Genomic DNA, 15,789 nt, shown 5'->3' with positions numbered 1-15,789 from the left:
CGATTGCTCGCCCAACTTCCTGCAATCGAGGTTTGCCGCGCGATTGACAGCCGTTCCCCGGAGCTCATGGCACGTTTTTGACGCGACCTACGTGGTGGTACTGACGTGCGTGGCTGTGATTGGTACGCAGATACGTCAGCTGATGGGGTGGAGACGACGTGTGTCGAGGGGGTTGGCGAGTACAAAGGTCGCGGTACCTCATCGTCAACACGCACGACTGCCTGTGTCAAAAGCAACAGCATCCTCATCAGCATCTCCATGCCCCCGGGCTAGGGAGTAGTCAGCACGCGCTGGGAGGCGTCGAGCAAGCAGCCCTGGCAGACCCTAGTCGAGGCGGTAAGAAGCAAGGTGGAGCCGCTTGCGAGGAGCTTGGACAAGGGCCCTGGGTGCCCTCGGCCTCGACATCCATCTGCGTTGTGCTTGCATGAATGCCTGTCCAGCCTCGCCCATGCTACTGTAATGTGCTACCTGAGTAGCAGACGACGTGACTGGCTCGTGCCTCCCCTCGACAATGTATATACCTCGTAGCGGACGTCTAGCGCCCGACAATCCACCAGGCTTGCATGCAGGATCCAACGTGTTGTTGTGCTTGTACATAAGTAAAGCTCCATTTCGTTACCGTGCGGTGAGGAGACTTGGACGGCCCGCCCAAATTCAGAAAGGGCAACAAAATTTTCTTCCCCATTGATTGGACTGGCTCGCGCGGGAAACAGTGGCGCTTTTCAACAGAGGGAACTGATAGCAGTAGAGCGTGAATCATGCCGAGCTGGGGCAGGAAAGAAAGCTATGAGTGAGTGCTACCCGTCATCTTCCCCTCTACCTACCTCCCCTCCATCCCACCCCTCACCACTGCTCCATCTGTCGGAGGACATTACGATACACACGACTCTTTTCTTGTTTGTTGCTTTTGGTAAGAAGCTCTCTCTGTCGCGGTCCCACCTCGTCGTGTGCGGCCTGTCCTAAATATTTTTTTCCTTGCTCGTATATGCCCCAGATGCGAAACACAATCACATGCTTTGTTGCCATTGCCTATCACCTATAAAGCCAACGACAACGACTAACACCTTGTACCAGAGCCTCCTCGAGAGAGCAGAAGCAGATCCTCGCTGATATCCAGTCGGGATCTCAAAAGTTCAGCAGACGGCTTCTTCCACCGCGGACGATAAGCAACAATAAGCGAAGCGGAGTCGTCGAGCCCTTTGCACCCCCACCCACAACTGGCGAGCAGAGCCAGCAAGAAGAGCGCCGAGGTCGAAAATCGACGAGTTCACTGCGACCCGGACTTCCCAAGCGAACCAGCAGCATGAAGAGGGCGTACAACTACTTCTTCGGCGGACCCGCACCGGTGCCCGCAACAGCTTCACCAGCTACGCCAGCGGTAACGACAGACGCAACACCCCCAAGCGTGGTCGAGTCGAATAAGGACAATGGCGTCGACACGCCGCCAGAGACACCGCGCGAGGCGCCCACACGGTTAAGTGAGGATGAAGCAGGTACGTGATGCTCACCGTGAAGCCATCCCCCCTCCCCCGCCTGCCCGATAACAATATCGACAGCCGCTCCCCACTACCCGCTCTCCCTTCACTCGCGGGCGTCTCCGCTGCACTACCTACCAGCTCACCATATACTGACGCATCCTTCCTCAGCAGCAGACTCGCCCGCCCCTCCCTCTCCACAAGCCTCAGACAGCTTCGAGACGCAGATTGAGAAGCTCAAGAAGAAGCTCAAACACGCCGAGAACGAGCTCGACGAGGCACAGCGCGTCGCCGCCACACAAGATGAACACGTGCGCAGTCTCGAGGACGACCACGAGGAGCGCAAGAAGGAATTCGAGGCCCGCGAGGCGTCGCTGCAGCAGGACAAGAAGGACCTCGAGGAGCACATGGTCAGCGTCGTCGTCCAGCAGGTACGCGAGGCCAAGGCCAAGGAGAGGAATACCGTGCGCGAAGAGTGCGAGGCCGAGTTCAACGAGAAGATGGCCGACGTCAACAAGGAGGCCGAGGAGCTCCGCGCAAAGGTGGCCGACCTCGAAAAGCAGGTTGCTTCCTACAAGGACGAGGTTGAGAAGCTCAAGGGCATGCTTGAGAGCCACCAGTCCGCCGGCGCCGAGTCGGTCGACAGGTCCGAAGTCGAGGCCAAAGAGGCTGATCTCGCCAGCGCCAAGTCGCAGCTGGAGGAGTTGACTGCTGAGAAGAGCAAGACTGAGAAGGATCTTGCCGAGGCCCTTGCCACGATTGACGAGCTCAAGGCTCAGACTGTCGCCAAGGATGAGCTCGACACTCTCGCAGCTGACCGCGACGCGCAAAAGACCAAGGTCGAGGAGCTCGCCGCTGAGGTTGCCGTTCTCAAGACCCAGCTTTCCGATCTGGAGGAGCTCAAGGCGAAACACACCGAGCTCGAGGCCTCTCACAGCAAGCTCTCCGATGAGCTCGCTGCCCGCGGTGCCCAGGACGCTGATGCTGACAAGGCGTCGAAAGAGGAGGCTGACGGCCTTCGCAACACCATTGCCGAGCTCCAGGCTTCTCTCAAGGAAGCAAAGGACACTCTTGACCAGAAGGCCTCTGAGCTCGAGGCCAAGACCAAGGAACACGCCGAGGCCACTGGACAAGTTGCATCGCTTACCGAATCGTCCAAGGGTGAGGTCGATGGCCTGAAGACCGAAATCAGCGAACTCCAGGAGAAGCTGAAGACCGCCGATTTGTCCAAGGGTGACTCTGAGGAGCTTGCTCAAAAGGTTTCTTCTCTCGAGCAGTCATTGAAGGAGGCACAAGACAGCCTCGCAGCAAAGACATCCGAGCTCGAGGCAGCTTCATCCTCGCTCGCTTCCGAGAAGGACGCCGCCGTCAAGGCTGCTGAAGAGGCCAAGGACCAGGTTGACACTCTCACCTCCAAGATCTCCGAACTCGAGGCATCCCTGAAGGAGTCGCAAGACAACCTCTCCGCCAAGGACGCTGAGCTTGAGACTGCCAAGGGTGATGCATCCAAGGCCATTGGCTCCGCAAAGGAGGAGGTCGCTGGTCTTCAGAGCACTGTCAGCAAGCTTGAGGCTGAGATTGAGTCTGCCAAGGGCTCTTCCGACGAGCAAACCGCTGCTGCCAAGAAGGAGGCTGCCGAGCTTCGCGAGACTGTTGACAAGCTTGAGGCCGAGCTGAAGGCTGCTAAGGACGAGTCCAGCAAGGCTTCAGAGGCTTCCACCTCCAGGGTCACCGAACTCGAGACCTCGCTCAAGGAAGCCCATGACAGCCTGGCCGCTAAGGAATCAGAGGTTGCCGCCGCGAAAGAGGAGGCTAGCAAGGCCGTCGAATCTTCCAAGAGCGATGCTGAGGGTCTTCAAAAACAGATTGCTGACCTCGAGGCATCACTCAAGGAGGCCAAGGAGAGCCTGTCAACCAAGGAATCTGAACTTGAGGCTGCCAAGGGCGAAACCACCAAGGCTACTGAGTCTTCCAGCTCGAAGATCTCGGAATTGGAGGCTAGCTTGAAGCAAGCACAGGACGAACTCACCGCCCACAAGGCCGAGCTCGAGACAGCGAAGAGCGAGGGTTCCAAGGCTGCTGAACTCGAGGCTTCTCTCAAAGAGGCCAAGGACAGCCTTGCATCCAAGGAGTCTGAGTTGGAAGCCGCCAAGGCGGACGCCAGCAAGTCTACTGAGTCTTCTACCTCCAAGATCTCGGAGTTGGAGGCTTCCCTCAAGTCGGCTCAAGAGAGCTTGGCTGCAAAGGAGTCTGAACTTGAGGCCAAGTCTGCCGAGGCTGGCAAGGTCTCTGAGCTTGAGAAGGAACTCGCGTCTGCCAAGTCAGAACTCGAGGCCGCTACCAAGGACTCGGAATCGTCGAAGCAGAAGATTAGCGAGCTCGAGGCATCCGCCAAGGGTGGTGCTGATGAGTCTGCTGCCAAGATTGCGGAGCTTGAGGCATCCCTAAAGGAGACCACGAGCAAGCTGGAGGCTAAGGAAGCTGAGCACTCCGAATCGCTGAAGGCTGCTCAATCATCGAGCGACGACAAGGTCGCTGCTCTGGAGAAGGAGCTCGCTGATGCTAAAGCCGAAGCTAGCAAGGCTGCTGAGCTCGAGGCATCCCTCAAGGACGCCGAGAGCAAGCTTGCTGCCAAGGAGGCTGAGCACGCCGAGTCCATCAAGGCCGCCCAATCATCTGGAGACGAGAAGGTTGCTTCTCTGGAGAAGGAGCTTGAAGAGACTAAGAAGGCCAAGGACACTGTTGAGGAGGAACTCAAGGCATCCAAGCAGGCCGAGGCAGAGGCGAAGGAGGGTGCTGCTAAGGCGTCCTCGGTCGAATCTGAACTCGCTGACCTCAAGGCATCGGCTGAGAAGTCGACTGCCGAGAAGAGCGAGCTCGAGGAGAAGATCAAGGCCAACGATGCTAAGATCGCTGAGCTCGAGTCTACTGTCGAGGCCGCCAAGGCGAAGGAGTCCGAACTCACCGCACTTCAGACCAAGCTGGACGAGGCCACCGCTGCATCCGAGACCGCTACCAAGGACCTCGAGACCTCCAAGACTGAAGCTGCAGATGCTAAGAAGTCACTTGAAGAGCTCCAGGCTAGTCTGAAGGAGCACGAGGAGAAGACTAGTGCCCTGACATCCGACGTCGAGACCGCAAAGAAGGAGCGCGACGAGATCAAGACCGAGCTCGCCAGCGCCAAGGAGCAGCTCGAGAAGGCTCAGGCTGATCAGGAGGAGCTTAAGAAGGTCAACGCCGAGATCCTTGCAAAGGCTGAGTCAAAGGAGTCTGAGAAGCCTGCTGCTGAACCTGCTGCCGAGCCTGCTGCCGAGCAAGTTGCCGCAGAGCCAGTACCCGAGCCAGTCGCTGAGGCCAAGGAAGCTCCCGAGGCCAAGGAGCCAGAGGCTGCCTCCGCCCCTGCTACTGATGGCGCTGCTGAGACCGAGGAGCCAGAGACACCTACTACACCCACCACACCTGGTAACAATGCCGAGGAAGAGGAGGGTGAGGCGAATGGCGAGTCGACACCGAGTTCCGGCAAGAACAAGAAGAAGAACAAGAAGAAGGGCAAGAAATAAATGCTCTAACGCTTGTTTAACCACTTTTCCTACGCGTATCGCCACACCCGACTATGAGTTGATTCGGGCGGTCACTGTTCTGGACGACAGATGAAAGAAAAGAAAGGAGATGAGGAGATGGAAAGTTGCATTATACCCTTGCTGCACTGGCACCGCTTACTTGGTTCGGTGGCTGTGGGAGGATTCTTAGACTGTTTTGTCTGTCGAACTGCTTTTATATTTTGGTTGTTTTTCCCTTTTGCTTGCTGGTTTGAGATCGATGACTGGTTTCGATCTCTTTCTCGCTCTCTCTCTCACCTCTTCCGCCTTCCTCCTTCCTCCTTCCTCGTTAATGATGACCGTTCACGCTTAGCTTGATGATATTTGGGCACATGAGTATGAGATGGACGAATAGGATACGAGTCATGTAGATAATGAAAGAACTACCTTTGCGTTTATACCGACTTCTTTGATTACAAACGTTGGTGCCGTGATCACGTTGACTATTTGGGTGTGATGTTGATGGTAGTGTTTGTTTCGCGGAATGAGTGGGAGGCTTGTTGATTGTTGGTTAATGCTAAGGCACGATCTGTTTTGAGGTTTGTGGACGTTTTGAAAAGATGTGGAACGAGCGATGTATAACAGTGTTTAGTTGTCTCGTTTGTTCCCATCTTCTTTCGTCTACTGTTTGCGATTTTTTACATACATCATTACCTCAACTTCCTATAATGAAGTCCTCGCTCTTTCTACTTGCCATATTGACAAGTGCGAGGACGTCATCAAATACCCTTTTCAGCAGAGAGCATGGTTTCTTACTTTGAAGTGATCAAAGATTTATTCTCTCTATCCCTTCTTTCTCTTTCTGTAACTGGTCCATGTCTTTCTATCATCCTTCTTGTCGCGCTATTCTCAAACTTATCTAAAGTGCCGTTTGCTAGATCCTGATAAGTAGCCTGAGAACATCTATTGCGCAAAGCGTGTTTGCTGAAGGCGATTTGATCGACATGGACTTCTAGAGAACTACAAATGCTACGACAAGGAGAGACTAAAGCTGTGAGGAGACATTTTAGTGGTGACGTGAAAACAGTTAGACATTGTTGGTTCGCATCGATGAAAGAGGCCACTGTTCTCGGGCAGCATAACGATGCTACGAAAATTAAGCCTAGGGGAAACGGTGAGGGAGCTATTGGGATCTATGACAATGTCCAGTTCAAAGGATATCAAGCCCGATGACGTATTAGTAGCGCTAGTCTAGGAATGAGCGCATAGGACTTTGCGGTGAGAGAAAAGCAGTGGGACGTTGACAAGCTCACGTATCGTACTGCTATGACCTGTCGTCGACTTGTGCCTGCGTGGCTGGTGCGATCCGTGTATCTAAGCGGTGAGCAATGACAGTGTACGAAGATGATGTACTTGTTCGTCTCTTTCTCTTTGTTCGTTCTGCTCCCCTTTCTTGTTGTCGGTGCAGATTTGCGCTTCAACAGTAGGTATATGAGCGAAGTAGTTCGTGCTATCTACCTTAAGTTTCATTTCGATAGTTGCCTATAGTTGACGTATTGACGGAACGTAGCTAAGTCGTCTAGTTTGTATTGGTCACTGAAACCTAATTGACTCCGCAGCACGTGTTGGAAGTGCTTTTTCTGTTCAAAACCATGGCGCACGGAGAGCAGTGCCGTGAATGCCATCGCGTTCTGGTCGCACATTGCAATCCAAATGGAGCCATTTCTGCGATCATCAAGGTTCTCATTGGTCTGAATACACTGTTCTTAGACTACTCTCGCAATAATCGTAAACGTTACGCGTGGGGCCTTTTCTCATTCGGCTCTTGGCACGGATGTTTCCAGCCAGCTGCAAGGCACTTGGATCTTTTGCGTGCGCAAGACAACCGCAGAATTCGTCTCCATGTCTCAGTACGCGGATCCCCGGCAACAGAGAGAACCCTTCCAACTCATTTTGTTTTGGATAAACATAGCTCATCTCCCTTTTGACGCACTGTGAAGATCACTCTCCCTCTCTTGACACTCGCGACATCGGCCGCCTCACTATCTCTCCACCAGTCTGGACAAGTAATTTGTCAAGGGCTCGGTGGTGCGTTAAGAGTCCCTTTTGCGCTCAACCGACATTGTGAAAAGCAACGTTGGCCGGAGTGTACGTGCATCCCGCTGGCCGCAGCCAGGAGACTGCTTAGGTGATCTCTCCGAATCGACTCAGGTCTACCATGACGAATTCCTTCACATCTTCCCCCAAAGTCCGTTCCGTAGTCTATTGAGATCATCTTTATGCCAAAATCCGACAGCGCTTGGAGAGGAATGCCCTATTGAGTTGCACGAATGATGAGAACAGACTTGTGGTGCTGTCGCCATGAGTCTCGAAGATTTTCCGTGGTACATGCGGGAACCTTCATGCAATGCAATAGTCTTGTAGCGCATGGCCTGGATAGTAGATTCGGCAATGCGATTTAACGAAGTCGTTGGAACGCGTCGTGATCCTAAATCCGCCGACATGCGTGATGTGATCGCCCTACCCCACTTTGGCCGGGCCGAGCGGGGGCTGAGTGGATGCCGCAGACCCAACGATGTTTGCTCTTTCTTCTCTCCCTTTCGCAGCCTCGCTTTGTCGATTTCGTTGCTTCCGTCAATTCACATGTGCTACTGCCTCGTCAAGCTAACCCTTCCTTCCTCTTCGTGGAAATATGCTTGTTCACGGATCATTTCTGGACTTCATGCCGTCTGTCTTGAAGCTCAGATAATCTCGTCACGTTCCTGCACGCATAACTTCCAGTGAGGATCACGTGTTTTTCCACGCCTTCTTCTAAGAGATGAACAGCAGTTTCCAACGATAGCTGCGAGCTAATACTCTAAAGCTGTAGATCTTTGCCAGCTCATCCGGCATGTCACTTTCCGGAAAGAATAAGAGCAGACTGTCTTGGGCACCGTATGATCTGCTGGTTCCCGTTTCATCTGACGAGATCTCTGAATCAACGGTTCACGCCAATAGTGCGCACTGTTCATCACTAAACTCGATACCAGCTTTTTGGTACACTGTATCTAGATCTGTGATGCGCACTGAAGGCATGATGCAATGTTCCGATTTGATCGAGGCAAGGACAAGATTCTGCCCATGAGGTAAGCTTTACTCCGGAAATGTGGAATTGCACTGGAGACTAGCCGTTGGAGCTAGCTCATACGGTTTGATTCCTGGTAGATTTAATTAGCACAGATCTGATCTTCATGCTTGCGGTCACTGCTCTGTTGAAAAGCAATGTCAGTATCGTGCACTGGAAGAAGCATCTGAACAGGCACCGACACTCGAGGCGTTTGAGTATATAAGAATATGCCTTCATGCCGCATTCTAGTTCATCAGCTCAGCATCAACAACTCAGTCACTACTACTCTATTTTACTTTACTCTAATATTCTTACGATCATTCTTACGATCATTCTTATAGAACTTAATCAACCGCCAACATGAAGTTTCTCGCTATTATCGTCGCCGCTCAGCTCGCTACCGCGCTGCCTGTAGCCAAGGAGGCCTGCGCCCCAACTGATAGTATGTAGCACCCGTTCTTGCCGATTTCTGTCTTCATCATACATGATCAGTCTGCACATCACAGACAAAGGCTGACCTTTACAGTTACCTGCTCGGCAACCAAGGCCAATCCTCAGATCTTCGATGTTGCCTCTCAGCAGCTTGACAACTCTGAGAAGCAGCTTGAAAACGCTCCGGTTCGCAGCATCCAGCGCGACGTGCTCAAGGATGCTCTTGCCGGCCTCGACACGTCTGCCATACCTGCGCAGGCAGGGTCCATCCCCGCTGGCAGCAGCAAGCGCGACGTTGTCACTCCTACTCCTGAGGACGCTACCGAGGCTGGCCCGGACATGTACGAGGAGGCATACGAGATGGTCCCCGAGGCGACCGAAGACACCTACGGCGAGGTTCTCCCTGAAGTGTCCGACGATCTGAGCAAGAAGAGTCTTGAGGATGATCTTGAGCTGTCCGAGACCACCCCTGAGTTTGAGGACTCGTATGCCGAGTTCGAGCCTGAGGCTACCCACGCCGCCTACGAAGTCGTCGATGCCGCCTACGAGGCCAAGCCTACCCCTGTTGAGGTCCACAGTGCTCTCCCCACCCCTCACGACGTTTACGAGGCCGCTCCTACTCCCAGCAAGGTTTACGGCGCTGCCCCTACTCCCGTCAAACCCAGCAAGGTCTACGAGGCTATCCCTACCCCTGTCAAGACACCTTCTTACGAGGCTCTTCCCACTCCCGTCAAGGAGGCAACCGAGTCTTCCCCCCTTGAGGACACCTACGACGCCCTTGGCTTGGACCTCGGCATCTTCCGCAAGAACTAGATGACGATTGTCAGCTATACCGGTGTATGATGCGAGAACGACTATTGAGACCGATACAGCAGCTGCGCCTGTCTGCCCGTACCTAGTTTCAGCCCATACGGCGCCTTCCCGTTTGTCTATAGCTCATTAGAGCCACTTTCACCACTCGTCCGGCTGTTTAGTTCGAGTGTACCTGTACTTTTAGTCTAGTTTATTTATCCAAAATGGCACACATCCACCTGCTTCCAGGCATGACCAACCACAAGATCTTCCAAGTTTTCTTATGCTCACGTGAGTCTTGCACCATCTGAAGAAGACTTCCGACAGCCTTGCAGTATTCACGAAGTCGATGATAGCAGTCAGAAGTAACGCTATGGCCTTGAACATGTCAATCTTCTTAGCGCTCGCGGCTAATGCGCTTTGCTACTCCGCATCTTGTCGCCTGGTTTCAACGCATGGTTCCCATCTGATTCCACTTCACCTCTCTCAAATGAGAATTTGCAAGTAAAAGGATGCCGTGGCCTCAACGTGACATTGTAAGGCAAACCACACGTATACGACAATATGACAAACCTCACCCTTCTCCACCAACACCGACCCAACACCAAAAGGCCTTTGCGCACGTCTCCTTCCAAGCCTGCAGTGAGCATTGCGTTATCCCACGTGGTCTAACGTAAGCTTAGCACCCGGACCCCAGCCCGCCTCGGACCCTGGCTACCTACGCCCGTGATCCAAGCACTCGTCTCTGTCAGGTCGGAATGATCAGATGCGTCAAACGGCTGACCCCATCTTGGATAAAATGTGGATGACATTGTTGAAGTTGGCAATCCTGCTGAGAATATGCACCTGTTGCGCCGAATCAGCTCTAGTTTATCTGGTGCATGAATGAATGGATGGATGGTATGTAGGGCAAAGCTCATGCAGTCGGGCGTGGTTTACACACTACCCTGGCTGGGTTGCTGCATCGCCATCCTTCGGATCCTTTGTATCCTGGCTTTTGAGTCTGGGTACGTGCGGCGTATTCTCGTTGTATATGGAATGTATAAGCAACATGCACGTTCTCGTGGTGCGGACACATGAAACGTTGGCAAGGCACACATGCGGCGCAGTCACAACGTCTGCTCCGTAGTTCACTGGCAAGCTTTTCGAGCGACGCGACGCTTCCAGGTGCCTGGAGTTGGCGTGGGGTAGGTAGTTGTTGTTAGAGCATGTGGCTTCATGGCCAGGACTGATCGCCTGGACATCTGGTGTGACGCGGGTCCTGAGTGTCGGGACCAGTACTGGTCATCTGTCAAGACCCCCAGGATACCCACCGCTCGTTCCGCACCGTTCCGACTGATGCGCGCGACCTGTTGAGAGATCATGGTACATGGCAGATAAGCTTAGCTGATGGCTATATCGCATCGGCGACCGCGGAGGTTGTAGCTCCTTGGCAAGAATTAGGCAGTCGTAAGGGTCGGGGCCAAAGGTGGCTGCGCCCTCAATGTGGCGGAGCTCGCATAACCTGACATGTTAGGAGCGGGCCAGGCTGCAAAGAGATGTTTAATAGGAATCGCATATGTAGAGGCGAGGTTTAGTGTGTTACCGACATATTGCGTTACATATGGTGTGGTTGACAGAGTAAAGGAAATGTAGAATCCTTGGAGTTCAAAACAGATGAAGAAAATGACAAGGCAGACACCGAGCCTCGAGGTGTAGAAAGTAGAAGTGTCTGTTGTTGAGCAGCCGTATGGGGCTGATGTGGTGTGACCCTCTTTTGGATGAGACTTGGGTATAGATCTTCGTAACATAGTGAACAATCAAAGGTGGGTATCAGAGAAAGTATTGGGTATAGGGAAACATGAGGTAACGCCAATGTAATGCAAAGCTGACCATGCTGAATTTGACAAGGGTTCGCGATCAAGTTGTTTGCCTGAGGCGTCGCCTGATAACTCGCCATCATCCTGTACATGCTTGTGGGCGATGAATTCCAAAATATGATGAACGCCGCCTCCCCGGGGTATTATGCGTCCAGTGCCCAAATGCCGAAATCGCCGTGATCAACGCCGAAGTAGATACCATATAATGTTGAAGAAATAAAAACTGGGAATGAAGTTGCAAACATGAGAAGGTGTGCGAGATGCGCGAGGCGGATCTAGCGATAAGTGGTGTGGAGGAAGATTGGTGCAACACCTGATCTGGTTAGGTCGTCATGGATCATGCGGACATTGGCTGATCACCCGACACTGATCAACGCCCATAACGCCCATAACGCGTAGTCGTATCTGTGGCCCTGTGAACATTCTCTCCTAATCCTTCTCCTTCTACACCCTTGTTGTGTCTTCACCGTAATGATGATAGGTGTGGGCTGCAGATATGTGGCTGAGGTCGGGCGTCGCGGCCTGCTGTGACATTTGCATCGAATGGGGGATCGGCGGCACCTCCGCCGCAGCCGAAGCATTTAGATACCCATAGTCCCAGGACCCTCGTCCCTCATGGGACATTGCTGAGGGGTATTGTGACATCTGGTGAGTGGAAGTGCTCCATGGAATCATGCTCTGCCCTGGAGGTGTTCTCTGGGAAACCGGTATGCCCTGTCCTGCTGATCCTTCGAGCCCTGCTGCCACCTTCTGGTGGGGCGATAGGCTAGAGGAGACCAGGTTACGTGTGTAGGCCGTCGAAGAGGTGGATGTGGGTACTGATTGTGGCGACGTGTTTCGACGGGCGTTCAATGTTGCCTGTGAAGCGGCGCTTACAGCGTACGCAGAGGTTGTGGAAATCGGGAGATGGCCGGCACCAGCCGTTGAGGCATAGCTAGCAGACTGGTTTTATTAGCTTCTTGTTGTACAAGTAGTTGCAAGAACACGTACATATTTGCTGATAATCTTCTTTAGTGCATGCGCGAGTATTTTCCAGGGAAACACTTTGACGTCCTTTTCGATATTGCGAGGTTTGGGGTGGGGAAAGCCCATGATAACCTTGAAGAATCCTTCGCTATCTGGTCTTGCCTTGGAAACCGTTAGGGGGCGAAAACCTTCGAGATTGCGACGGATGCGATTCTTCTCCTCGACGGTGAAGCGCACGTTCACAAGTTGTTCCAGAAGGAATATCGTGTCTACGCTTGTGATGAAGCACTCGTTCTTTTCTTCCCACCAGATACAGCTGATGCAGATACCACGTGCGTCTCGACCCTCTGATTTGACAGGCCCGAAGGAAGTCGTTATGGTGCTGCCATGTTGCGATCGCTCGAACCCGACAAGCCGCCTCTTAGCGTCCAACTCTTCCTGCGACCAGTTGTCTGCCATCTTGTCAAGATCCCCGTCTATCTTCAGTATCGCCTTGCTCTGGCTCATAGCATACGGGTTGAAAGGCTGGATCGAAGAAGTACTCCCACTCGCCTGCGCAAGATGTGTGGCCCGGACGAGGACTGGCGTAGAAATGGCGGATGGCGAAGGCAAGACAGGAGCCACCGCGTTGTTTCTACCAGTGCTGGTGAGGGGGTTGTAGGAAGTATAGGAATGCAACATTGGCGATATCTGCGGAAGCTCGTATTCAGCATGACTTATGCCCATACCCGAGGGTACTGCATAAAGGTCCTTCTGCGACAGTTGCGAACCGTAGTTTGTCGGCCTTGCCAGATTGTACCTGCTACTCTGCGCGTACGAACTGGCCAACGCAGACTGATTCGCTAGCGGTGATATCTGTGCAGCAGGATACGCTCCAGACATTGCGCGTGGCTTCGCAAACACTCGCTTCGCAGCGTTGCCATCGGAGAACTCTCGACCGTTGCCAAATTCTGGAGAGTACTTTCTTTTCCTGGAAAAATCGGGCGACGATTGATACGCGAGGTTTGGCGACATGTCGGTATAGGTGAACTTTCCTGCGTCGGTTTGCGATCGTAGATTGCCCATCTTATCTTCCATCTGCAGTTTCAACATCATGGTCGGATCGAATGTGTTGGTCAGTGGGAAAGGGGGCACTTCGACGTTCAGTACGTAGTTGTACCACGATTCGTCGTCGTCGTAGTCGACTTTTTGAAGTGCACCGACGCACTTCTTTTGGCCAAACATGAGTATGAAGGTATGCTGGTTCGCATCAAGATTGTAATTCGTCCGAAGGTGCAACTTTACCAGAGATCCAGCGGTTCCCTGCGCAGGTGTAATCGGTTCCGTGATTTCCGTTTCGGTATCTGCAAGTGAGGCGGGATGACGAACTCCTGCATCGATAAATGATGGACTGGACTGAACGTCTCCTGCACCGCGTGACTCGTATGCCAGACTAGGGATGTAGGGCATATCTGCACCCGTGGACTCATGGCCTAGTAGCGCGGGCGCATCCGTGTAATGCGAGGCGAATGCGGGCTGCGCAATGCCTGGGTAGCTTGCAACCTGATTTGATCTGGTGGCTTCGGCATCTGGAACGTAGGTGGTCAGTCAAGCATGCTAATCGATCTCACGTGGGCCAGTGCCGAGTTCAGCCGACCTAGCTTGGGCAGGTGCGCTTCCAAACTCGTCAGATGAGCCGCGAACCACTTACCGTATACATATCCATGGTTCTTGCCGTATCCAGACATTGACAATGTTATCGCGGCTCTTGCAGCTGCGACGGCCTGAGGTTCACCGCCACGGCTTGGACTTCGCAGCGCTGGAGACACGTCCTGTTGCAAGTCGAGAAGGGCGCGTGATTGCTTTCAGGATGGTACACTATGGAGCTGTTAACAGGCAGCTTCGCGTGGGGGTTAGAAGGGTAGGCAGCAATGAAGGCGTTCAGGACCGAGTGTCCTGGCGCGCCTCGAGGAACTGTCACGTAGGGCATGGTCTACGCACCTGATATTCTAACAAGATAGAACAGGTCAGTTGGATACTGATGAACCTGTCCAGATAATGTTGGCGAGGTGCCTTTCCCGTCTCGCTGCCGGCCAAACAATGATGAAGTGTTGCCGAAACCGTGGGGCAACGGTCCGCGTCCCTCCCAGTGGTAAAGAGACAAAAGGTCCTTGTTGCAGGCAGATTTTGCGACAAGTAAGTTGGACAAAGTGCCACAGATATGGTGTGAGGTAGATTTGGAGACAGTCCTGAACGGCGTTGTGACCAGCGAAGCTGACAAAAGTAGCCTGCTTAGAGACAAACGATCGGGATGTTCAACAGTCCGATTCATACGGGAAGCAGGGCGGTTTTGAGTCTGCGTCAAATTCAGAAGACTCAGCTCTTCGTCCACTGCGACTCAGACAATAACAGCTCGCTACGGACGAAACAGGGAATGGGACGTGTTACTGTCGCAATTGGAGACTGATCCAGAGCTGATGCCAGGTGCTGAGATGAGTGTAAGTGAATTGGTACGGAACACGGCATGAACCGACGTGCTTCTTGATGTGACTGACGGGTTGACTTACATTTAGGACAAAGGAGTAGAGAGACATGCACCAAGGACTGACCAATATGCATGAGGCTCGGCAGCCTTGCCGTGCGGAAGGTATATAGGGTTGCGGGACCGCGGATCTATGACTGTGGAGATAGGCAACAGTTAATACCAGGTAGAGCTGATGTAGGGATCGAGCGACGAATCAACCCAGGACAGTGGAAGAGGTACAGGATTGGTCCAACGTCGATGGCGGAGCATGGACGCAAGTGCAAGGAATAGCGAGCGAGTACAGCAAGCTCTTGGGGGCTGGGCTGGCTCTTGATGATTAACGATCCCGTCAAACTGGTAGACTAGCGGGCCTGTCGACGGTGAGGCGCGCCCTCAAAGGCTAGCACTATGGCCGTTGAGCACCACGTCGCGCAAAGCTTGACAGTCCCTATGTTCGCATAAAGGGATACACGCAGTAGTGGAGAGCAGGCGGCTGGAGCCTATGCACTAAGGCTGTTGCGGGTGGCCTCGGATGGCGCAGCACTGCAAAGTGGCAGTAAGCTGAACTCGACAGCGAGTGATGAAGGTATGCTCTGGAATGTGATGGTCGCGCTCAGTGGGCCGATCGGCTTGTCACCAGAATGTACTTCCAAAATGGGAAGACGTCGGATTGCTAGAGAGATGGATGGTCTTGGCCAGTACCTGAGGAGTGGAGTGGGGTTCTAAGACCTCTGCAATAGCAGGAGGCGCGGATGCGGAGAAGGCGGGTCAAAGCCTCCAAACACTATCCGTGAGGCGTCGAATGTGGAGACGATTGTGATGATGTGAAATATGGAACAGGCGATGCAAAGACGGGCAGTCAAGGGGGAGATATGGAAAGAAGATCGGGGTGCTCAATATGGCGAGGTTGACGCATGAGCCGGGCGTAGCAGCCAGATTCGCGGGTGCCCAGCGCAGCGGTGACATTAACGATGATATACATGCAGCCCAGCACTCAAGTGAGCATCAGCAGCAAGTCTACGGCCCTCGATGCGGACAGCTGTCAGGGCGAGCCATGAGCCTCATCAGTCCGGCAGATTGGCGGTAGGGCTCAGTGGACAGCGACTGGTCGCCGTCA

General features: G+C 53.4%; 3 protein-coding genes across 3 annotated transcripts; 2 read left to right on the top strand and 1 right to left on the bottom strand.

Moving 5' to 3' along the window:
- The first annotated feature begins 817 nt into the window (after nucleotides 1–817).
- On the top strand, nucleotides 818–5,475 carry ACET3X_006150 (uncharacterized protein). Its single transcript, XM_069452330.1, has 3 exons — nucleotides 818–910; nucleotides 1,075–1,493; nucleotides 1,557–5,475. The coding sequence occupies exons 2-3, from the start codon at nucleotides 1,304–1,306 to the stop codon at nucleotides 5,033–5,035; spliced, it is 3,669 nt and encodes a 1,222-aa protein (XP_069306510.1). The 5' UTR covers nucleotides 818–910; nucleotides 1,075–1,303; the 3' UTR covers nucleotides 5,036–5,475.
- Nucleotides 5,476–8,480: 3,005 nt separating this feature from the next.
- ACET3X_006149 (uncharacterized protein) lies at nucleotides 8,481–9,365 on the top strand (the record flags this gene model as incomplete). The annotated part of the gene is made up of 2 exons (XM_069452329.1): nucleotides 8,481–8,562; nucleotides 8,647–9,365. The coding sequence occupies 2 exons, from the start codon at nucleotides 8,481–8,483 to the stop codon at nucleotides 9,363–9,365; spliced, it is 801 nt and encodes a 266-aa protein (XP_069306509.1).
- Nucleotides 9,366–11,784: 2,419 nt separating this feature from the next.
- Nucleotides 11,785–13,896, bottom strand: ACET3X_006148 (uncharacterized protein; the record flags this gene model as incomplete). The annotated part of the gene is made up of 4 exons (XM_069452328.1): nucleotides 11,785–11,829; nucleotides 12,080–12,145; nucleotides 12,194–13,737; nucleotides 13,860–13,896. 4 exons carry the CDS (start codon nucleotides 13,894–13,896, stop codon nucleotides 11,785–11,787), a joined length of 1,692 nt encoding a protein of 563 aa, XP_069306508.1.
- Nucleotides 13,897–15,789: the final 1,893 nt, after the last annotated feature.

This window comes from Alternaria dauci, chromosome 5, assembly GCF_042100115.1.
Source record: "Alternaria dauci strain A2016 chromosome 5, whole genome shotgun sequence".
Classification (NCBI taxonomy): domain Eukaryota; kingdom Fungi; phylum Ascomycota; class Dothideomycetes; order Pleosporales; family Pleosporaceae; genus Alternaria; species Alternaria dauci.
Note: the sequence above shows the minus strand (reverse complement) of the source record. Positions and strands in the feature narration are given on the sequence as shown.

What these genes read in the sequence shown, in the direction of transcription:
- ACET3X_006150 (XM_069452330.1), top strand. Translation starts at nt 1,304, where the DNA reads ATGAAGAGGGCGTACAACTACTTCTTCGGCGGACCCGCACCGGTGCCC. An exon ending in GTTAAGTGAGGATGAAGCAG is followed by an intron (nt 1,494 to 1,556) that starts GTACGTGATGCT and finishes CAATATCGACAG; the next exon opens with CCGCTCCCCACTACCCGCTC.